The sequence below is a fragment of the Chelonia mydas genome, chromosome 11 (genome assembly GCF_015237465.2).
Source record: "Chelonia mydas isolate rCheMyd1 chromosome 11, rCheMyd1.pri.v2, whole genome shotgun sequence".
NCBI lineage: Eukaryota > Metazoa > Chordata > Testudines > Cheloniidae > Chelonia > Chelonia mydas.
The window spans coordinates 76,985,893-77,011,023 of NC_051251.2; the positions used below are offsets into that span (position 1 = coordinate 76,985,893).

General features: G+C 44.1%; 1 protein-coding gene across 6 annotated transcripts in view; it reads left to right on the top strand.

Moving 5' to 3' along the window:
• Positions 1-25,131, top strand: part of ADARB1 (adenosine deaminase RNA specific B1) — a 251,278-nt gene that overhangs the window by 209,852 nt on the left and 16,295 nt on the right. For all 6 annotated transcript variants that reach the window (XM_037912791.2, XM_037912790.2, XM_043525846.1 and 3 more), the window contains 4 exons: positions 7,991-8,159; positions 8,762-8,910; positions 9,689-9,857; positions 20,216-20,397. In XM_037912791.2, the coding sequence (XP_037768719.1) occupies positions 7,991-8,159; positions 8,762-8,910; positions 9,689-9,857; positions 20,216-20,397 (669 nt within the window). The remainder of the gene's footprint in view (positions 1-7,990; positions 8,160-8,761; positions 8,911-9,688; positions 9,858-20,215; positions 20,398-25,131) is intronic.

The following is a 25,131-nucleotide window of genomic DNA, read 5'->3' on the forward strand; positions in this document are numbered from 1 at the left end:
CTGTTAGGAGGGTGGTGAAGCACTGGAATGGGTTACCTAGGGAGGTGGTGGAATCTCCATCCTTAGAGGTTTTTAAGGCCTGGCTTGACAAAGCCCTGGCTCCTGAGGTCTCTTCCAGCCCTAATCTTCTATGATACTATGATTCTATGAACAGTATTCTTGCCATAGAGGTCGACTCCTCCTGCAAAGAGGAGCAATGGAGCCAGTCCCTGCAGACCCTTAGGGCACAGGATTCTACTCCAACTACTTCCTCTTACCCAAGAAGAAGGGAGGAAGGAGACCAATCTTGGATCTCCGACACCTCAGCCGATTCATTTGAAAATCAAAGTTCCGCATAGTCACACTTGCGGCAATTCATACCTTCACTAGAAGAAGGCATGTGGTTCATGGCTGTAGGTATGCAGGATGCCTACATCCATAGTGACATACATGTGACCCACAGATGATTCCTGAGGTTCATAGTGGGTCCTCAGCACTTCTAATACTGGGGTCTCCCATTTGGACTTACCACTGCTTCACGAGATTTCACAAAAGTTTTCTCTGTTGTAGTGACTCACCTCTCACGACAAGGAGTCCTTCTCTTCCCTTATCTAGATGATTGACTGCTGGTGACACAGTCCAGAGCAGCAGCTCGAGAATTGGCATCCCAGCTTCTTCTATTCCTCTCCTCCTAGGAGTAAGCATCAACACAGAAAAATCAACTTTACGCCCTACACTATCCCTAGAATTCATAGGAGCATGCATCAGCGTGGCCTCCACACACGCTTATCTCCCAAAAGACAGATTCCTGAGCTTACTGAACCTGATCATCTTAGTAACTTCCAGCCCCTTGGTATCAGCCAGAAGAACTTGCCTTTCCCTCCTCGGTCACATGGCAGCATGCACATACATCATGCACTTCACTTGCCTAAGATTCGTCTGTCTCCAACTCTTGCTGCAGGGAGTCTACTCTCCCATGCACCAGTCCATGGACACCATTCTCAATGTTCCACCAGAAGTCCTCTCTTCCCTCTGATGGTGGACAAACCCACTCCACATTTGCTTCAATATGCCCTTCCTTCCATGCTCCACAAGTGTTACAATTATAATGGATGCATCACTCAAAGGCTGGGGTGCCCACAAGGGAGATCACAGGATGCAAGGCACTTGGACCACTCAGGAAGCCAGGATGTACATCAACATCCTGGAACTTTGAGCGGTATGCAAGGCATGCCACATGTTCTTAACAACTATCTGTTCTCATCATGTCCTCATTATGTCAGACAACATTACTAAGGTTTACTACATAAACAAGCAAAGGGGCACGCGGTCTCGAGCACTATGTGTGGAACTGGTACACTTCTGGAAATGGTGCATTTCACATCATATCCTCCTGTCGGCAGCCTGTCTGCTGGGAGCTCAGAATGCACTTGCCAATGCTCTCAGCAGAAACTTAGTAACCTGCCACAAATGGGAATTGCATGACGCGGTAGATGCGGACATTTTCAGCCACTGGGAAACCCTGATCAGGGACCTCTTTGCATCTTGCCAACACCAAGCGCATTCAGTACTGTTTGAGGGGAGGACTCAATGTCCACTTGCAAGGGGACGCCCTGATCATGAACTGGTCAGACCAGATCAGCTACGGTTTAATATAGTGCCCTCTATTGCCACATGTTCTGCACAAACTCAGACGGGAGAGAGCGACGGTCATCCTGTGGTTACTCCATATTGGCCTCCCCAGTTCCGGTTTCCTCTTCTTCTTCACGTGTCAGTGTCCATCACTCCTGCTCCCAACATTCCCGCAGCTACTCACGCAACACAATGGCACACCGAGGGCACCTCATCTCACAGTGTGGTATTTGGATGGATGCCTCTCCTAATGCAGGAATGCTCACAGGCAATCTGAGACATCCTCTCTAATAGCAGAAAGGAGTCCACAAGGTGATCCTACTAGGCCAAATGGACCTGTTTCACTACCTGGGCCCTCCATAGAGGTCTTGACCCCAAGGTCATGGGCATCCCCATGCTATTAGACTATTTTCTCTCTCTAAAGACCTTAGTGCTCACTCTCAACTCCATCAAAGTACATATAGCGGCCATTAGTGCCTTCCACCCTCCCATGGAGGGGCACTTCGTCTTCACCCACCTCTTGACTACCAGATTCTGGAAGGTCCTTGTACACAAATACCCGTCCATCCAGGCTATCACTCCTCAATGGAACCTCAACTTAGTCCTCACGTCATTAATGAACTCCCCCTTTGAACTTTTGGCCTCTTGCCCCCTGTCTCTTCTTTCTATGAAAGTAGCTTTTCTGGTCGCCATTACCCTGCAAGGAGGGTTGGTGAACTGGTAGCTATGATGGAACCCCCCCCTTTTACTACATTCCATAAAGACAAGGTCTCAAGACACCTGCATCCTAAATTTCAACCAAAGGTGGTTTCCTGCTTCCACCACAACCAACCCACACACGTGCCTGCTTTCTTTCCCAAACCGCACGCCTCAAGTGCGAAACGGCAGCTCCACTCTTTTGATGTGCGTAGGGCCCCTGGCCTTTTACGCACAAAGAACAAAGTGTGGTATATGGTGTATGGCCCCCCTTACCTCTGTGCTGGTAGTGGTGGCGGTGCTGCCTTCAGAGGTGGGTGCCTGACCAGCAGCCGCCATTCTCTGGCCACCCAACTCTGAAGGCAGAAAACCAGAGAACTGCTGTTACAAGAAATTTGTCACACTGTCACACCACATGATTTGCAGGGTGGGGCTGGGGGGGGAGTTTCAACTTTAAAACACTATACAGAACAGCAAATCTTTCAGTACATCATAAAAGACGTTACTTCCTAGAGGTTGTCTCTTATATCTTCTCTGTCCAGCTGGTTTAATACAATGCCATGAGAAAAGATCATTTATAGATCAGCTTTCCTTCTTGCTGGTCCGTAATTGCAGAGTTAATATTTAAAAAAAAACAAATAGGATAAAGACTTATTTTACCTGTTTTGTTTTTGTATATGTAATTTTAAAAAAAAGTGGGAGGTAGGTAATCTAAAACAGAAGTGCACTCTTTCATAAATTCCAGTACAACAGGGTGAGCACTCCATCACCTACTACAGGAATTTCCACCATCCGTAGCTGTGGAATTGGAGTCTCACGAGATTAAGGCTTAAAAAACATATTCACAATAACCAGTCCAACAGAGTACAGAACATACGGCGCTTGGTTTGCCTGGGTTCTCTTGTTATAATTGTATAGCAACCACCTAGCAACTCCTATGTTAGCTAAAAAACAAAAAGCAATAATAAAAATATATAAACAAGTGCAAAAACCATGGCATAAAGGATATAAATTTTGGACGTAGACATATTTTGTCTGCTATTAAACAATCTTTACAAAAATAATTTGATTAGGCTAATCAGTATTATAAAAGATGATTCCAGTGCTTATTCTGAAGAAATTATTTTTATTAGGAATTAATTTGTAGGGTAATTCCTGTGCAAACTCTAACATTCTAGCTTTAACAGCATTACACATCTACAATGTCTGTCTCAGAATCAGCAAGAAAACATGCTTTCTCTCTCACAACATGCTCTGTATATAGCCAGTAGTAGTCTGCCATATGTGATTTTACTTCGGGATAAAAAGCATAGAATCGTTCTTTATTCCTCATGACAGCAGCAAAACATTAAAATGTTTGCAGACAAATCAACACAAATATAGTGCTGCTCCAAAACTCTGAACTGCTGAGCTGCAGCAGGAGCTGGGGACAGATCTTGGAACCTTCCTGAGTTAAGTGGGATTAAGTGTGTGAATAAGGACTCCTTACAGCGTAAAGGTTTCAGGCTCAAATCTTTGGCTCCTGCTGGTAGGTTTCTGCATGCTCCCAAGAAGAGAGTAAGGGAAGGAGAGAACCTAAACAGACCTAGGGGGAGATGAACTCATCTTGTGCTAGTGCAGAGAAGCTGAGAGATGGTAGTCACTGATAAAACTGACAGGTTTCAGAGCGGTAGTCATGTTAGTCTGTATCAGCAAACACAACAAGGAGTCCTGTGGCACCTTAGAGACTAACAAATTTATTTGGGCATAAGCTTTCGTGGGCTATAACCCACTTCATCAGATGCATGGAGTGGAAAATACAGGAGGCAGGTATAAAAATATAGCACATGAAAAGATGGGAGTTGCCTTACCAAGTTGGGGGTCAGTGCTAACGAGGCCAATTCAATCAGGGTGGAAGTGGCCCATTCTCAACAGTTGACAAGAAGGTGTGAGTATCAACAGAGGGAAAAATATTTTTGTAGTGACCCAGCCATTCCCAGTCTTTATTCAGGCCTAATTTGATCAGGTCAAGTTTGCAAATTAACTCAAGTTCTGCAGTTTCTCTTTGAAGTCTGGTTTTGAAGTTTTTTTATTGAAGAATGGCCACTTTTAAATCTGTTATTGAGTGTCCAGGGAGATTGAAGTGCTCTCCTACTGGTTTTTGAATGTTACAATTCTTGTTGTATGATTTCTGTCCATTTATTCTTTTGCATAGAGACTGTCTGGTTTGTCCAATGTACATGGTAGATGTGCAGGAGAACGAGCCCCTGATGGTGTGGCTGATGTGGCTAGGTCCTATGATGGTGTCCCTTGAGTAGATTTGCGGACAGTATTTTCCACTCCATGCATCTGATGAAGTGGGTTATAGCCCACAAAAGCTTATGCCCAAATAAATGTGTGAGACTCTAAGGTGCCACAAGGACTCCTCGTTGTTTTTGCTGATAAAACTGAGTGCGATTTCAGGCATCTAATCTGAAACATATGTCTGAAATTATTTGTAAAATACACAGTAATAACTATCATAATGAATAACCCCTTCTCCCCTAGCTCCTCCCGCACTTCCTTCTCTCCTAACCCCTGCACTCGCCTCCTGTGTCTCTTCTCCCCCAAACCCTTCTGCACCCCTTCTCCCTTAACCCCTCCTGTGCCCCTTCTCCCCTAGTCCCCTGCACTCCCCTCCTGTGTCCCTTCTCCCCAGTCCCCTGCACTCACCTCCTGTGCCCCTTCTCTCCAGTCCCCTGCACGCCCCTCCTGTGTCCCTTCTCCCCAGTCCCCTGCACCCCCCTCCTGTGCCCCTTCTCTCCAGTCCCCTGCACTCCCCTCCTGTGCCCCTTCTCCCCAGTCTCCTGCACTCCCCTCCTGTGCCCCTTCTCCCCAGTCCCCTGCACGCCCCTCCTGTGCCCCTTCTCTCCAGTCCCCTGCACGCCCCTCCTGTGCCCCTTCTCCCCAGTCCCCTGCACTCCCCTCCTGTGTCCCTTCTCTCCAGTCCCCTGCACCCCCCTCCTGTGCCCCTTCTCTCCAGTCCCCTGCACTCCCCTCCTGTGCCCCTTCTCCCCAGTCCCCTGCACTCACCTCCTGTGCCCCTTCTCTCCAGTCCCCTGCACGCCCCTCCTGTGTCCCTTCTCCCCAGTCCCCTGCACTCCCCTCCTGTGTCCCTTCTCCCCAGTCCCCTGCACCCCCTCCTGTGTCCCTTCTCCCCAGCCCCCTGCACTCCCCTCCTGTGTCCCTTCTCCCCAGTCCCCTGCACTCACCTCCTGTGCCCCTTCTCTCCAGTCCCCTGCACGCCCCTCCTGTGCCCCTTCTCCCCAGTCCCCTGCACTCCCCTCCTGTGTCCCTTCTCTCCAGTCCCCTGCACTCCCCTCCTGTGTCCCTTCTCCCCAGTCCCCTGCACGCCCCTCCTGTGCCCCTTCTCCCCAGTCCCCTGCACTCCCCTCCTGTGCCCCTTCTCCCCAGTCCCCTGCACTCACCTCCTGTGCCCCTTCTCTCCAGTCCCCTGCACTCCCCTCCTGTGCCCCTTCTCCCCAGTCCCCTGCACTCACCTCCTGTGCCCCTTCTCCCCAGTCCCCTGCACGCCCCTCCTGTGCCCCTTCTCCCCAGTCCCCTGCACGCCCCTCCTGTGCCCCTTCTCCCCAGTCCCCTGCACACCCCTCCTGTGCCCCTTCTCCCCAGTCCCCTGCACGCCCCTCCTGTGTCCCTTCTCCCCAGTCCCCTGCACCCCCTCCTGTGTCCCTTCTCCCCAGCCCCCTGCACTCCCCTCCTGTGTCCCTTCTCCCCAGTCCCCTGCACTCACCTCCTGTGCCCCTTCTCTCCAGTTCCCTGCACGCCCCTCCTGTGCCCCTTCTCCCCAGTCCCCTGCACTCCCCTCCTGTGTCCCTTCTCTCCAGTCCCCTGCACTCCCCTCCTGTGTCCCTTCTCCCCAGTCCCCTGCACTCACCTCCTGTGCCCCTTCTCTCCAATCCCCTGCACTCCCCTTCTGTGTCCCTTCTCCCCAGTCCCCTGCACTCCCCTCCTGTGTCCCTTCTCCCCAGTCCCCTGCACTCCCCTCCTGTGTCCCTTCTCCCCAGTCCTCTGCACTCCCCTCCTGTGTCCCTTCTCCCCAGTCCCCTGCACGCCCCTCCTATGCCCCTTCTCCCCAGCCCCCTGCACTCCCCTCCTGTGCCCCTTCTCCCCAGTCCCCTGCACTCCCCTCCTGTGTCCCTTCTCTCCAGTCCCCTGCACTCCCCTCCTGTGTCCCTTCTCCCCAGTCCCCTGCACTCCCCTCCTGTGTCCCTTCTCCCCAGTCCCCTGCACTCACCTCCTGTGCCCCTTCTCCCCAGTCCCCTGCACACACCTCCTGTGCCCCTTCTCCCCAGTCCCCTGCACTCACCTCCTGTGCCCCTTCTCTCCAGTCCCCTGCACTCCCCTCCTGTGCCCCTTCTCCCCAGTCCCCTGCACTCCCCTCCTGTGCCCCTTCTCCCCAGTCCCCTGCACTCACCTCCTGTGCCCCTTCTCTCCAGTCCCCTGCACGCCCCTCCTGTGCCCCTTCTCCCCAGTCCCCTGCACGCCCCTCCTGTGCCCCTTCTCCCCAGTCCCCTGCACTCACCTCCTGTGCCCCTTCTCCCCAGTCCCCTGCACGCCCCTCCTGTGCCCCTTCTCCCCAGTCCCCTGCACTCCCCTCCTGTGCCCCTTCTCCCCAGTCCCCTGCACCCCCTCCTGTGCCCCTTCTCCCCAGCCCCCTGCACTCCCCTCCTGTGCCCCTTCTCCCCAGTCCCCTGCACTCCCCTCCTGTGTCCCTTCTCCCCAGTCCCCTGCACGCCCCTCCTGTGCCCCTTCTCCCCAGTCCCCTGCACGCCCCTCCTGTGCCCCTTCTCCCCAGTCCCCTGCACCCCCTCCTGTGTCCCTTCTCCCCAGTCCCCTGCACCCCCTCCAACGCTAGGTGCTCCTTGTGTCCAGATCACTTCCCCCATGTGGGCTTCATAAGGGAAGGGCAGGACAGCAGCTCCTGATGCTACACAGCCCTGGTGGGGAAAGTGACCTGGGCGCACAGAGCGTCTGGTGTTGCTGCTCATCCCCCCCTCCCAGCCCAGAGGAACATTCTGGGGGGAGGGAGCCCAGCAGCAACACCAAGCGCTCCATGTGTTGCCACTCACCCCCCTGAACACATTCTTCCATGGGGAGAAGCAGGAAGAAATCTGGGCACCCCCCACGCATTGCCTCTGTGAATTTGTGGGGGGAGCAATGCCCCTATGCCTCCTGAAAGTTCACCCATGCGCAGCACTCCCTGCTATCACTCACTGTTCCGGGTGCTACCCTTCCCACCAGCAGCACACCTCTGCACTGCGCATGGCGCCCCCTGACCACGGCACCTGGGCGGTCACCCACCCCTAAGGCCAGCCCTGCTGCCCTTTACCACCTTAGTCGAAATGATGAGGCAATGTAAGGGCACATGCACGGACCCACGGACATTACTACTTCGAAAAGCTCTGGCTGTGGGCACTTCGATGGCACCTTGCCCTCAGTGGAATGCAGAAAGGGACCACACATTTCAAGAACCTCCAGTTCCAGGTAAGTAACCTCCGCTTTCAGATTGAAGCTTTTTTTGTAAAGAAAATGTTTGAAGAAAAATACTTTCTTTTTTAAGAACATGTTTGAATTCCAAAAGGAAAGTCAGTTATTAAATTTGTGTGCATTTAATTACATTTTCTTCCTGAAATTTGTTTCCCAGGTACAGATGTGAAGGATGCCCAGGTTATAAGTGTTTCCACAGGGACGAAATGCATAAATGGAGAATACATGAGTGACCGTGGTCTTGCATTAAACGATTGCCATGCAGAAATTATATCTCGCAGGTGCCTGCTTAAATTTCTTTACACACAACTTGAGCTGTTTGTAAGGTAAGTTTAAGGAGGCTGAGATTGTGCTATGAACATCATGTGTCTATCTGATGATTACTTGAATTGTAACACAAAGCTAAGGAGTCCCATTGAAAAAAATATCATATAAAATAGCTGAAGTTACTGAAATTTTAAATTGAAAACTCTGGTCCCTGTCACAAAGTGTGAGCTTAACAAAAAAACACTCATTTAAGGAGGCATATCTATAACTATATTGAACTCTCATATTTTTATTATGGTTCAGAAATAGTGAGTTATGAATTAATCATGTCGTTCTTCAAAGTGTAAACACATTTGAGTTATTCAACTGTTCTTTGAATTGGTGGAAATAAAATTAAAATGCCATCAAAAGGACTAGCAGATGTATAGTTTTGTTTCTGTTACTAATGGTGCTTTATAAGTTCACTGGGCAATGTCAGGTACTCTTTATTTCTTGTTTCTAACTTCTTTTTTTTCTGTATGGTTTGCAGTAACGCTTAGGTGACACATTTGATGCCATACGTTAATAATTTTCATGTATAGTAAGTTAGACTGGGCTTAATCTCCTGCATTTGTTTCTCTTCAGGTTTTGACTACAGTTCTCTTCTTTGTTTATATTCCAGTAATAAAGAAGATCAACAAAAATCCATCTTTATCAAGTCTGAACGAGGCGGATTTAAACTGAAAGAAAATGTGCAATTTCATCTCTACATCAGCACCTCTCCATGTGGAGATGCTCGGATTTTCTCACCACATGAAGCAGCACAAGAGGGTATGATTCTAGCTATCAAGGAATTGCTTAGAGTATATTTGATTACAGACAAATGGCAACGTTAGAAGTAAGCAGTCATTTTAATTCTGGCCTTTTCTATATGGATTTTTTGGGGGGGAAGAAAGATCTCTTCTTGAAAATCTGGACCATTTACTTTAAACTAAATATAAACAGAAAAACTGGCCATTTGGGCTAGAGGCTAGAGCTGGGAAGATCCTGGGTTCTGTTAGGGATAACCCAATAACTCACTTTGTGTCCTTATGGAACTCATTGGGCTTCCTCATTATTGCTGCCTTTTAATAATTTGTGTTGCTCTTCTCTGAATTTCCTGATTTGTTAATGAGACAAAGTGAGAGAGGTAATATCTTTTATTGGCCCAACATCTGTCAGTGAGAGAGCTGGTCCAATAATAGATATTACCTCATCCACCTTGTCTTTCTAATATCCTGGGGCCGACATGGCGAAACTACACTGATTTGTTAATTTCATTCTAGCTCTGAAATGCCCAGAACTGAACTTCAGAACTAAATACTATATCTGAGATGTTCTTTCCTGAAAAGCTTGGTTTAATAGAAAATGTATTTTGGAGAATGTTGTATACAAGAAAGATATTTGATGCTGTAGCTAAATTAAAATGAGTAATAGAAATCGGTACCAAACTTTGTGACCTTTTCCAAGATGGTTACCAGCATAAAAATATATTGCCTTCACTCATTTCATGACCACTGCTTCTGTACAGTTGTTTCTTAATTGACTTAAAACAATTTTTGTCATTCAGATCAGGGAGACAGACATCCAAACCGGAAAGCAAGAGGACAGCTACGGACAAAAATAGAATCTGGAGAAGGGACAATTCCAGTCCGATCTACTACTACCATCCAGACGTGGGACGGAGTATTACAGGGAGAGAGACTGCTTACTATGTCTTGCAGTGACAAGATAGCTAGGTAAGATACTAAGTGTCTGGTTTCTCTTCCCTGTTATTCTGGTTTTATTCTGAAATGGGGACCCTGGTTACAGCTTGCATCCTAAAACATAGGTTGCTGGAGGGTGTACTTAATATCTGCTTTCCGCATAGCCTGAACATCTGGATGGATGGAAGTTCTGCATGGTCTTCAGATGTCATGTTGACAGTGTCTTGTCTGAGTCACTCATTAGTTGACCCAGGAGGTGAATGTAGAGGTTGTAGATCAAGCTCGTTGTCTAGACCCCTAGCGTGAGATTAGATGCTCTGATTCTGCTCCCATTGAAGTCAGTGACAAAATTCCCATTGGCTTCAGTGGTGAGGCTCAAGCCCAAGAAGAATAGGAATCATTTATTCCATCCAAAACTTATCCCACAAGCATATTTTCTCTCTTCAAGGTGGTAGAGTGCCATAGAGTCTAATTTACTAAATTTGCTACTTTGTTATATCTGCATCATTTTGTATTGTTAATATCTTGAATAATATTATTATTACAACATGTAGTTTTCGTCAGACATAATGTGGTATTGGCAAAATATAACATGCATGAGTATGTTGTGTAAGTCATGCTTCTATACAACTTCAATCAAAATATAGACTGTGCCAATGTGCTGTAGATATATGTCTATATACTTCATATATAAATGTACAATATCATTTTAAATGGCAAAACATCGTTAGTTAAGAACCTGTTACTTGGTTGATACAGTTAAATGTGACCTTTTTAAAAAAAATTAATGGCTGGAGAGCTTTTTAATAAAAGTAGTGTTTTCGTTTGTGAAAATGTGACACTGATTTATTTTTATTGTTTTAGTTATTGTGCTCTTTCATTTGTTAAAGACTTTGTTAAAATGTAAACAAACAAGCTCAACCAACCTATTGCCCCCCAAATTAAACAGCTGTATCCTCTGAAAAGTGTAGCAACCTCAGGGAAATTTCAGGAAAATGACAAGCTAGCTTTTCAAATCAGCTCTACATTTTCACAGTACCCCATAGGGTCCCACAAATCACACAAAAGAAATGGCAGCTTTTCTTAGTTGAGGATATTGTGTATGTATATCCTTTTTTTTTTTAAATAAAGAATAGTTTATGCATTTTATCAAACCAGGATTACTTAATTAAAATATTGTTAAATACAATTGTAAAATACAAAGTGGGTTGAACCTATTCACTGTGCTGTATAAGCATTATATGAGAATTAAAACCAGAGAGAGAGGTCTACTTGCTTGATTCTCCATTCTCTGTCCTTGTGGGAGAACCATCAGGGTTCCTATAGTGTGTGAGAAACGTATGCTTTTATATGTTAAACTTCTATGAATAAGTCAGGACCTGTTGGGAGATCGCAAAAGCTCCATTTTGAAAATGTTACTCTACTTACAAACCTTCATTCCATACTGGTTCCAGAATATCCACTGATTCAAATACGGTTACACACTAAAAACTGATTCTATAAGAATGACATGCGCATTCCTTATTTATTCTTTACGATGACTGGCCACACAAATTTCCTAGCTTACAATTCAAGGTGACATACCTAACTGCCAACTCTGTAAACTCCATCTGAGACATGAAAACTGTGTTGTATTCATCACGAGTTAAAAAAAAACAGATTATTCAGCCAGAATTCATTTGACTATTTTGTTGATTCTGTGTGACGCAGAACAGAATCCAGGTCAGTCTCTCATAGCTAGTTGTAATTCAGGGGGGTAACCAGAGTAAAAATGTGAGTGTCACTAAAGAAAGCAGATGCGACCCTGAGACACATATAGGGGATGCTGTATGAGGAGTAAGGCGGCCCAGTGTTTACATTTATAGTCATGTTCTGCCAATTTCACTTTTAATGGGTTTATTACTATGCAATTTCCAGTATTCAGTACCATACCATTACTAACCAATTTCAGATGCCATTGGGTTTTTATTGGGATTTAACAAAAGATATGACACCATTTGCATTATTGAAATAATTTAATGCATAAAAACTGTCCAGTAATGATACAAAAGTAACATTATGTTCAAACGTTTTGTATTTTGGTAAAGATAAAGTTTACTTGCATAGTAAATCCTCTAGTCTGGCAAAGACTATTGAGATAACTCTGCCCATAAAGGGTCATACAGGCAACTCACTGATTAAACTTTCTGGCTCCTGAACAGCTTCCTCTGTATATTCTAAGCTAAGCTACAATGTCACAGCCCTGTCCTCTGTCTCTGGTCCCTCAGTAGCAGCTTGCTACTGGGCTGGCTCGGCTATGAGCCTGTTAAGAACGCTGCAGGCCTCTAGGAAGTGCCGCTATCCATTCATGCTTTTATCCTCTCCATTCTTGTCTTCTCTCCGGTCTTCACAATGAAGAGTCTGGAGTGGTCAGTGCTGCAAATTCAGTGCAGATCATTGACCATCTTCTATGATGGTGGGGAGCTAGTCCCACCACTCATCAAAATTAGCTCACCTCACTTACACCTGCCCTCACTTACACCTGCCCGAGTCTCTCAAGCTGCAGATATTCCATTCCCAAACTCGATAACTCTTTGCTCCATAGAGATATCCTCCCACGGAGATCTGAACAGCCAAAGACTCTTTGTATTTGAATGCTACTCACAAGATCATTATTGTTCTATATCAATCCTCTGTCATCCTACATCAGTAGATTAAGAGACAAACAGCTTCATGATGCCCACTACTGTGAAGCAAAGAGTTGTGAAGCTCTGCCCTTGATCACTTAGCCTCAGCCAGAACATCCTCTTACCAGTGTTGTTTGCCTTTTCTCCTGAGTCTCCTATTCTTTCCTTCCCACTGCCTCTTTCACTCTATTTCCCTGTTGCAGGGTCACTAAAGAAGAAAAGGAGGTAAGAAATCTTGAGAGCTCTCTTTCAGGCTGGAAGGAGAGGGTGAAAGAGCAGAGCTCTGAGCCAGGACACTCAACCTTAATGCTACCCTGTAGTGACACCATGAGAGGAAAAGATATGAAAAAACTGAGTCTTTAAAAATCAGGTTAATGTAGTCTGGAATCACAGTCACTAAAATGGATTGATCGTAATCGTGTGGTTATTGCATGGTGCACTGTACTGCAGTGGTAAGGTTGCTTGGGTGCCTTCGCTGTGCATTTCCATACAGTAACATGTTTACATTTCTTTTAAGTGAAACCTTAACACTGAATTTCCTGGGTTTGTGATACTTCTTTTGGGATAACTAAAACATTCCGGTAGTATTTTTTACCCTTACAATGCTGATATATACATTGCACCTTAACTGCATATTCATGTAGGTTTTTTGTCTGCAAATATCAACTTATAGGTTCTAATAGGACTTTACAGATACTAATGAGACAGGCCTCACGATCTGACTGAGACAGGGAAGTATTTGTGTCCTTGTTTTGATGATGGTGAGACCTAAGCACTGAGAGTTGGAGTAAGTTCAGGACCTATTTCCCTTGTAACTTCCCTGTTGCCCATATGGCACTCCTCCTATTCCCTGGAGGAACCCTTGTTTTCACACTAACAGTTTCTCTCTCTGGACTGGTGGGCTTCTCCATCCACCCTTTCTTTCTGCCTTCTCTTCATCCCTCACTTCTGTATTCCCCACCAATATGAGACTCTTGGAATGGGGTGATGCAGTGAACAGATGGCCAGCCCAGAGTCAATGGTCCATGGAGCAATGCAGGTTGAGTATCAGTCTTCTCAAGCTACACCTTTCATGTTGCTCTTCTGCCGTCGGAGCCCCTGGTACTTGAATTACTACATCCTGTTCCACTGTGACAGTCTAACTGTGATGACTTCTGTCACCTGCCAGGGTAATTATCGGGGTACCCCTCTTTTCACATGTTATATTTCTGGGAGTTTTTCTCCTTGATCCCCCTATATCTGGATGGCTGCAAGAATGTCGTTGCATACTCTCTGCTCTCAGGATACCTCCAGCAGCCACAGGGTCTTGTAGTCTCACAGTAAGGAATGCCTGCCTTTTGAAGTTACTGAATGTGATGTCTGCGGTCTGGGTTTGAATCCACTGCCATAGGATAGAAGAAAATAGATACTTATGGCAAGGGGATATTACTTCCTATGAATTCTGTTTGTCATGTCCTTTTCTCCCATTCTGCATCCCACCCTCCTACCCTGTTGGAGGTTGGTGCCGTTGCTTGTTTGTGAATTATTTGTCTCACTACCTTGCATTCTGTTCTTAGTCTGCAGGTCTCTTTAACAGGAGTGATGGGGACTGGCTGAGGCCTATATAATCAGGAGTGGGGGCTCACAACACTTTACCTCCTTGCTTCCCAGTTGGTAGCACCATAAGGCTTAGAGGAGTCTATCACAAACAGAATTACTAGTAAATAATTTTTAGGCTCTTTCCCTTATCATAGAATCATAGAAGATTAGGATTGGAAGAGACCTCAGAAGGTCATCCAGTCCAACCCCCTGCTCAAAGCAGGACCAACACCAACTAAATCATCCCAGCCAGGGCTTTGTCAAGCCAGGCCTCTAAGGATGGAGATTCCACCACCTCCCTAGGCAACCCATTCCAGTGCTTCACCACCCTCCTACTGAAATAGTGTTTCCTAATATCCAACCTAGACCTCTCCCGCTGCAACTTGAGACCATTGCTCCTTGCTCTGTCATCTACCACCACTGAGAACAGCCAAGCTCCATCCTCTCTGGAATCCCCCTTCAGGTAGTTGTACGCTACGATCAAATCCCCCCCTCACTCTTCTCTTCTGCAGACTAAACAGGCCGAGTTCCCTCAGCCTCTCCTCATAAGTCATGTGCCACAGCCCCCTGATCATTTTTGTTGCCCTCCACTGGACTCTCTCCAATTTGTCCACATCCTTTCTGTAGTGGGGGCCCCAAAACTGGACACAATACTCCAGATATGGCCTCACCAGTGCCGAATAGAGGGGAATAATCACTTCCCTCAGTCTGCTGGCAGCGCTCCTACTAATGCAACCCAATATGCCATTAGCCTTCTTGGCAACCATGACACACTGTTGACTCCTATCCAGCTTCTCATCCACTGTAACCCCTAGGTCCTTTTCTGCAGAACTGCTGCCGAGCCATTCGGTCCCTAGTCTGTAGCAGTGCATGGGATTCTTCCGTCCTAAGTGCAGGACTCTGCTCTTGTCCTTGTTGAACCGCATCAGATTTCTTTTGGCCCAATCCTCCAATTTGTCTAGGTCCCTCTGTATCCTATCCCTACCCTCCAGCGTATCTACCTCTCCTCCCAGTTTAGTGTCATCTGCAAACTTGCTGAGGGTGCAATCCACACCATCCTCCAGATCATTTATGAAGATATTGAACAAAACCGGCCCCAGGACCGACCCTTGGGCCACTCCACTTGATACCAGCTGCCAACTAGACATGGAGCCATTGATCACGACCCGTTGAGCCCGACAATCTAGCCAGCTTTCTATCCACCTTATAGTCCATTCATCCAGCCCACACTTCTTTAACTTGCTGGCAAGAATACTGGGGGAGACTGTATCAAAAACTTTGCTAAAGTCAAGGTATATCACATCCACTGCTTTCCCCATATCCACAGAGCCAGTTATCTCATCATAGAAGGCAATCAGGTTGGTCAGGCATGACTTGCCCTTGGTGAATCCATGTTGACTGTTCCTGATCACCTTCCTCTCCTCCAAGTGCTTCAAAAGATTTATCACATTTATAGATCACATTTGTTGATCTCACAAATGATATTAATAAGAATAACTTTGGGCATAAAAGTGGGAAATACCACTTTTGTCAAGTTTTTCATTCCATAGTAAATATAATTTCATTGTTCAACCAGTGCTGTTTTGGCATTAGACTGAGGTCCTGTAAACAAAGAATGCCTGAGATAAACTCTGATACTGCACATTCTAAAGGATATGAATTTTAATTGCGTAAAGCAGTTCCTTTTGTACTTTTGTACTTCTATTACCATACAAATAACAGGATGTTAGGAAGAGAGTTGTGAACATTCTACTTTGTCATCTGCTACAGTTACGCGCCCTCATTCCTGTTGTTGCTCCAGAGTAGTGTAAATAACAAGCGTTCTATAGAATCAATTTTTAAAAATTGCAGCATAAATTCCCATCCTCTTATTACAGCAAGAAATACACTGGCAGAGTCTGTGCTCGTGTACTGATGCAGAATTAGACATATATTTATCTCTCTCATCTGTTCAGAGATGAAATCGGTTTAAATAAATACATTCAGAAATGTCAAGCGCCTGCAGCCCACTTGGCTATGGGCATATATTAGTTTGAGGCGGAAATTTGACAGCATAGCAGGGAAACCACGACTGTCCCTATTTGAAAGATTCTGATGTGAACCTGTGGTTTCCCTTCTCTCATATTAAATGTGAAAAGACTGAAAATAGAAAAAATCAAGAAGCACAAACGTGTGTGTAATGCTGAGGCAATGTTAGTAGCACAGATAAAAAGTGCATTCTGAATAAAGGGAAAAGGAATGTATATGGTAATTCTGCAAAATTCACCTAATGTACCATAGAGAGAAAATCCTTCAAACTGAGTAAATATTAGAATTTTTAAACAATTAATTTGTAACATCAGTGATACAACAGCAGTTGTATATGTTTCTGTATCTATATTAACGGCTTGTCTGATTGAATCCTTGAAACAACTGCATTGACAGCAACAGTCAGCTGGTAGGAGTTTAATTATATATTAACTGAAGTAGAGATTTGCACTGGAAACTGTTGGCCTCTGGGCTGAGAAAATGACTGACACACAGAAGGGTTTTTTCAAAGGAGGTGAGAGGGGCACTCTGTAACAGGAAAGAGCCAGCGCTCTCTTTTGCACACCCTGAACATGAGACTGATTTCCAGAGGGCCTGGAGGGGTCTCAGAAGCAGGAGAGATAGGAACCCTGTGGCCGCACCACCGCTCGTCCAGCTGGAAAACCCAGTCCAGCTAGGAGAAGGGGACATGAGGTACCTGAACTGCAGCTCTTGTGAGCCTCTGCGGCAGCATTTCTAAGCCAGTGTGGGTTTCAATTTTAGATGAAATTTTTCAGATGTTTGGGGGTTTTTTGATGGCACATCATAATTTCCATAGCTTTTTTTTTTAATTTCTTTGTGCCAAAAACCCAATTTTCTATCAGTAAAAAAAGAGAAAGGGGAGAGAGAGCGAGAGAAAATGTTGATGGAAAATTTTCAACCAGGCCTAGTTGGCAGTAAAGCTGATAACAAAGATAAAAGCTGCATTACAGGTTATGCAATTCCTCCTTCATAAAATAAACAGTGATTATGGAACTTTATTCACTCAGATAATAATAAAGAGGTATGTCATATGACAGACCAGGACTAATCTGTACTCTCAATCTAAAACCTAATCTTGCATCTCCTTGTTCAGTTGAGTAGCCCAGTTGAAATCAGTGGGACGACTTGAATTAGTAGGAATTGCAGGTTCAGCCCTTCTGTAGTTCTAAAAGCTAACTTTAAAGCTTGAATCATACAAGCAAATCACCTTAATCTTTGCCTTTTGCTTGCAAACCCCTAATTGCTGGATCTATTCAGTAGCCAGATTTCTAAATAAAATGGCATCACTTATGTCTATTTTTTCTAAGAGAAGCAGCAGCAGCTAATAAACATAGTAATGAGAACAATGGTAAACTCTTAACCAGAGTGGTGATAGTGAGAGTCGCTATAACGAAACTTGCAACCTCTTATCTGTGAAAAAGGGCTGGATTGCTACTTTGAATTGTACCTTTTAATTGCCATTTTCATGTTTAGGCATCTTTTCTAATTGTTTCTAGGACAGAATTACAAAGTAATAGAAATTCTGATGCCTGATCAAACAGATTGTTTAAACATAATCTTTGGCTAACCTTGGTGATTATTAAAATGAAAGCCTGACAAATGCCTTCTATCCATGGAGTGCTCTACATCCGTATTTCTCAATGGCCAGACCCTGAGATCTCCATGACACAGCTTAGGAAGGCAGCAAGCCTGTCCCCTGTATCAAAAAGGTTGAGAAACACTGTCCTACCTCATGAAAGGCTGCTCAGAAATTAACGTCAGTTCTTAATCCCTTCTGGATATGTTTGCATGCCAGTATTTCAGGGCAGCACTTCCCCATATCAGTTTGAATGGCTTCTCCTTGCATTGTGTGTAACTCACAAAAGTGCAGAGTTGTAGTTAGAGGAATGTTGCATATTGCCAATTACTTTACTTTTTCATATGACTGCACAAAAGTTTAAAATGGAAATATATGTTTAAAATGTCATTTCTATTTTATAGCTTTAGAAATGCTCATGAAAGGGAGTTGATTGCCAGCCCTATGAACTTAAACCCACAAGCACGAGCAGCGCAGGTTTTGTGCACTGCCCTGCTAATGTGCCTACGGCTGTTCCACAAAAACCAGATCTTAGGCTGGGAAGAGGTCTTCATGCCCATTGAGGCCTCTGTTCAGCAATACATGAGAACACATGTTTAACTTTAAGCACTTGAGTAGTCAGTCTTATTAACTTCAGTGGGATACTCAAGTATCAGGGGGTAGCCGTGTTAGTCTGTATCCACAAAAACAACAAGGAGTCCAGTGGCACCTTAAAGACTAACAGATTTATTTGGGCCTAAGATTTCGTAGGTAAAAAACCCACTTTTTCAGATGCAGTGGGATACCCGTGTGCTTGAAGGTAAGTATGCGCTTAAGTATTTTCCTAGACCAGGGCCTCAGTCTTTATTCTCTCTGTTAAGGGTGAGAAAGGATTGAGGGACAGAGGTAGCCATGTGTTTGTGACGTGGCTCTCTGGCCTCTACGAACTGAACTAATATCACCAATTTATTTCACGTAGGCTTTGTGGACTTTTGCTCACAACTAAGCTGAAATGAATTTGAACTGATGACCTACTGGTGAAATATTTATTTTTCATTACCAGTTTCATGAGCCACCCAGTCCCCCTAAATATAGCACTGTGCCATTGGGCCAGATCTTGTGCCTTTCCTACTGCAATGTGTAACATTGAAAAGCTAATCAATTTTTATAAGCCTATTATTATAAACCTATTCTTAAGCCAGGTGGGAGAGGGGTAGGTTTGTGTTTGGTTTGTAAATCAGGTGCAAGGCCACCTATATTTGGTTTGGAGGCAGCCACTTTCTCTTAATATTTTATACACTGATTTGAAGAGAGCACTTTTCATAGACCCCATAATACTGCAGGGACATGATGCATCCTGTGAGGTTACTAAACTCTGTGGCTAAATTTTGCTCTCCCACCTTTGTAACCTCATTGTTTGCAGTGAAGATAAATGGATGTAGATGAGGGGAGAATTTTGGCCTGTTAACTTCAAAAATTTGGGCTCTAAATTTGGGCCCTAAATGTACATGTCCATGAAACAACATAGAGAAGATGTTTGTGACCCTTTTAAAAAATAATACTACAGTATACTTAGAAAATGAGAAGATGCTAATACGCGATGTCATGTTTGTGTTCATGAGAGTGAAAACAAATAGTATTAACTTCAAAAGTAAGTATAACCTGGAAATCGGCTGTAAAAACGTTCCCTACGTAGCCCTGTCATTATGTCTTGGTTATGACCTACAGTATTTCCATTCAAGTCCCATGTTTTTCTCAAATAGAAAAACAGCCAGGCATGCCTGAATCATAGAAAATTGCTCAATCATTTTGTAGTATTGAAAAATATCCACAAATGATTCTGATGGGGCTAGTATGATCATTTTTAGTTATGAGCGAAATCAAATTTGAATCTAGTTTTCTAGGCACAAACACATTTAAGAGATTTAAATATAAATTTAAATATATTATTTAAATTATTTCAATATAATTTTTAAACCAGCACAGATGTTAGTTTTCATCTTCTGCACTGAGTAGGGTCACCGAATTGTGTAGTTGAAAAACTATAGATACTTAACAAAGGCAGGGAGAAGTGGGAAGTGTCCTGCATCCCGACCCTGGGAAAGAGGACTTTCCCACTGACGGATCTGTTTTGAAGACATCAGTGCTCACTTCAAGCTAAGAGCTCTCATCCTGTCCTGTGTGACTGACGTTCACTCAGCTGGATAGATCTCATCCATCTCCCTACACTAGGACGTTTGGAGAGGCCCCACCAGCTATGGCAGTGGGGAATCAGAGTCATGGACTCTGCCTCTGAAATTGGGCCTTGGCTGCCATATCACAGATTTGCAGCACCTGCTGATGTTCAGGACTCCAGGATGTGCTCCACAGGCATGGTGTAACGCTGTGCTGTGGGACTCTGGCTGGGTACACAGCTACAACAAAGTCAGGCTTTGGGCAAGAGGGGAGACTGAAAGTCGAGTCCATTGAGATTGTCTCCTTTTGTTTCTAGCCGAGATTACTTGTTCTGTTAAAAAGAAAGTGTTTTTTTTCCTTCCCCTTAGGTGGAACGTGTTGGGTATTCAAGGATCCTTACTTAGCCTCTTTGTGGAGCCAATTTACTTCTCTAGCATCATCTTGGGGAGTTTATATCATGGGGACCATCTATCCAGAGCAGTATACCAGCGGATAGCAGAGATAGAAGATCTACCACCTCTGTATACGCTCAACAGACCTTTACTTAGTGGCAAGTATCTAATGGAGAAGGCTGTATGGTAACTGAATCTGTTCCAACAGTAACATAATTTTGCAATTCTCAAACCTTTGCAAATTATGTACTGTGAGCAAGTTGCTTTGTGACTACAACAAGGAAGTTATGACCCAAACCTGAAATTAAGCTATAAACAGCTAGAATTCCTATTACAGGACTCACTTTGTGTGTTACAAGACCCTAACAGGAGTTTCTGTGAACTCTTCTATATGAGCCATTTCCTGTGGCTGTATTTATCTGCTATTTTGAGAATGCAGGTCCCCCAGCAATACATTAGAAAAGATGAAAGCCTGGGTTTGGTGAAATCTCTCTTCCTTTCCCACCCACAGAATAGTGTGAGGTTTCAGTGTTTCTGCTCTTGCCATCGGAGTTATTTGTTGAGCCATCTCCATCATGTTAGCAGTGTGCCAAGATACACAAACATTTGTTTCTCAATTCCTAGATCAATACTCAAGTCAAAATGGACAGAGAAAATTTCCCAGCTGCCATTGGTTGCATTTTCTTCCTGTCATCAAGCTCTGCTGGCTGAAGTATATGTTTCAGTTAGCATGGCACTCCACTTGCCTGCATGGCGCAACTACCATAATAATATCACTTCCACCTCATAGCTTGGTGCACAGACGCTGCATTTGGAGCCCAACAGCACATCCTTAGGATTACCTTTACATAGATTGTCATGTTTCTGTTCCTCAGATCTGTTTCATAATCTCCAGCTACTGTAATTAGCTAATGTTGCAGTTGTTTGTTCCAAATATTGTTTAAACCCATGAATATTGTTTTTTGTGTAGAATTTTGTTGAGTAGGATTAAGCAGAATGGCAGGATTTGAATTCTACATTCACCTCTATTTAAAAGGAAACGGTTAAGGTATTTTTTTAAGCCTTTTAAAAATTAAGGTCTCTATTCATTACAATAATGCCATGACAAGTTTAAAAGTCAAATGTTTCCCTCAGAAAATGGGTGTTTCCCCGGTGCTATTCATATTGCTTTGCTTTATAGCACTTGGTTTCTAGCCTGTGTTTGTTTATTTTTCAGAAAAAGTATAATTTTTAAAGCATGTTTAACAAATTACCTGAATTTTGCATACAGCCATAGGGGATGGGAACAGGTACATCAAATTAACCACTATCCATTTAGCTACAGTGAAAGTTTGTTAATAAGGGTCACATAGCTTAGGATACAGTAGAATGTCAAATGATGGACTTGCCAAAAAACATTAGTGTGTACTAATAACTAGTGGTTACAGCACACTAATCCTAAACAGTCAATCGTTTTGACATAGTAACTGACATTTGTAGTTGCTGGTTTAGATTTAGATTGTAATTTTTACATATTTAGATTGTAATTTTTTTGAGATGGAATGCGTGTTGTCATATTCTCTGTAGACTGTTTAGTGCATTTTCAGCTCTGTATATTCCAGCTGTAAGATTTTAAGGGCAATCTTCATGTATCTGACATAAAATAGTTCTATCTGTTTTAAGACTCCTATCACAACTTTATCATTATTATTCATAGATAGAAGTCTGAAATCTTCTAGGCTATTGGAGCAGCATTTTCAGAGAAATACCTTCAGATTGGATGTGAAACCACAAAAAGAAAATGAGTTAGATTAAATAGATTCATGGATTTTCTTTTGTTTGGGGCAGCAGTAGTGTTCAGAGCCCAGCACAGTTGGATTCAGATGGTATATCGGTTTAGTCACAGATCCACTGGCTAGTCCACACCTCTCCCAATAACCTCCTGTCTGGAGGTGCAGATAAATAGGGCTGTGCAAACCTAGGCCCCCCAATCCTGCCTCCCCCTGCTCAGTTGGGTGAAGGTTTCAGTTGTATTTTGAATAGCTAGAATATAGTGGTTTGTTTCAGAGGCGGAATGATTTCTTTAGTGACAGTGTTTTCTCTCCTCACTCATGCTCTGACCTACCTTTCTGGTAAACACAGTTTGTATTAACTCTCACTTAATGCCAGCAGGGATAGCTGGAGAACGCTGGAATCAAACTGAGTTGCACTGTCTGCTGTACCATTAGAAATCAGCATTGTTGTCAAAAATAAAGACCTTTCTTTATCCACAGGAGCCTGCTGTGAAAATTTTGTGAGCTGAAAGGTTAAACCTGAATGTACTGTCTCAAGTGCCTTTTCTTCAGTTGGTAGGAACAAGAGGCCCATGCAGTGGATATTCTGTCCACCACTAAGATCCCTAAAATCCTGACTGCAGACCCCAGCCTTTCAGGATGTAGAAGACGCCCGCAGAACTGTAGCACAGGGGAACATGGGCAGTCACAGAGAGTCAGCATCCAAAAACTGAGAGCAGTCAGGGTGGCTCTTCTGGTCTCCCAGTATCATCTGAGAAGGGAGCACATTGTGGTTCAGGCAACATGACCATTGTATATATAAATCAACAAGCAGGCACAAGAAGCTCAGGTCTAAATAGTAAATCAGCACAGATTCTCTGGTGGGCAAAAGCTCGCTTAGCCCAGCGAATCTCAGAGCCACCAAGGAAGAGACAGATTCCATCATAAATTACCCACTGCCTACTCTTCTGCTGCCCCACAGTTTGGGGCTTCCAACAGGCAGCATGTTTGAGACCAATGTTGAGCACCTGGTAGGGCCACCTGAGAAACTTTTCCATTCAACTCCTTCTTTGGCAACTCTCCTATTTTTAGAAGCTTGGGTTGCGATTACCTTGGACTGGTCGATCTTGGAGATCATAAGCAAGGGGAATTCTGTTCGGTTCCAGTCTATTCCCACCAGCTCCCCCCTTTTCCATGCTTTTCCAAAGACTCTACTCACAAGAGACTGTTCAGAAAAGAAGTAGACTCCCTTCTACAACTGGAGGAGGGATGTGCCCTCTGAGTTCAGGGGCAGGGATTTTATTTCCATTAATTTCTCATCCCAGAGACGAAAGGCAGCCCATCCCGGACCTTCAACGTCTCAACACTTTCATCTGCCATTTCAAATTCAGGATAGTGACTCTAGCTTCCCTAATCCCCTCATCAGATTCTCAGAATTGTTTCACAGATGTCTGCCTGCAAGATGCATATATCCATATATCAATCCATCTAGCCCATAGGGAATACCTCAGATTCCTTGTGAGATCATCTCACTACCAGTACAAGTTCCTGCCCTTAAATCTTTGTACAGGACACAGGATATTCACCAAGTGCTTGGCAATCATGGCAGCTCAACCAAAGAAACAAAGAATCCAGGTCTATCCTTACCTCAATGACTGGCTGATTCGAGGAAGATCACCCCAACAAGTGACTGACTCCGTTTAATTAATTCTAAAGCTCTCTACCTCATAGAACCTCAGAATCAACAGAGAAAAATCCATACTGACTCTGACCCAGAGCACAGCATTCCTAGGAGCACTGCAAAACTGCAGGTCAGCGAGATCTTATCTTTCACAGGAGAGATTCCAAACAATAGTAGATCTTACCAACCAACTTCAAGCTCACCTAAGAACATCAGTGAAAACATGCCTCAGACTTTTAGGACACATGGCCTTATGCACCTATGTGGTGCCATTTGCTAGGCTTCATCTATGTTTCATGTGAAGGTGGTTGAAATCAGTGTATCCACTCAGCAGACACTGCATGGACATGATGGTCACAGTCCTGCAAGAAGTCCTCTTCTCGTTAAAGTGGTGGAAAGACCCTCATCAGGTGTGCAACGGATTACCTGTTCTTTGCACTTCTACCTAGCAAGACACTGGTGACTCTACTCACGGATGGAGAGCTCATCTAGATTGTCTTAAATTCAGAGCCTGTGGTTGTCTCAAGAAGCCTGCCTCCATATAAATGTCTTGTTGCTCAGAGCTATCTGTCTGGTATGCCAAGCATTTCTGCCTCCTCTTCTGGGTTCCATAATACACGTGCTGACAGACAACACCACAGCTGTGCATCATGTTAACAGACCAGATCATCCCCACTCTGTCAGGAAGCCATACAGCTCTGGAATTGGTGCATTTAAAGCATCAGCTTTAAAGTTTTTTTGCATGAAGAACTTGCAAACCTTAGCACCTTACCCAGAACTGAAGACTTTTCCATTTGAGAGACTCTACCAGACAAGCCCAATTATAGTTTAGGTGTACGTCTGTGAAAGATTCACAGGGGTTTTGAAATGGGAATTGCATGGTGGAAATGAGCTTTGAAAATGCTGACAGAACAGGATGGATTGATTTAAAGCAAAGTGACCTGAATCACCGATTACAGTCACGATTTAAATCAGCAAGCAGGAAACCTTGATTTAAATCATAGATTTTAATCTTGTATTGCATTTATACTGTTACATTATTTTCCTAAAGTAAGGTTGATTCTCATTGATTGGTATAAATTGGTACTACTTTTTGCTAACCAGTCTATATATATGTGTGTGTGTGTGTATATGTAACAAATAAGAATCTGAGTGAATGTATGTTAAGCTACATAGGTACTTAAATAAATGTGTGTGTGTGTGTGTGTGTATGTATATATATATATATACATATATATATATATATACATATATATATATATATATATATATATATAAGCACCTATGTAGCTTAACATACATTCACTCAGATTCTTATTTGTTACAGTTTTTATTATGTTAGAAAATGGTGAATGACAGACACGTCTTATTTACTAGATGATTACTTTTTTCCTAGTGACTTGTGTCAAGCTGCATTTGGATGGAAATTGGAATTCAGTTAAAATGTCCAAAAACACCAT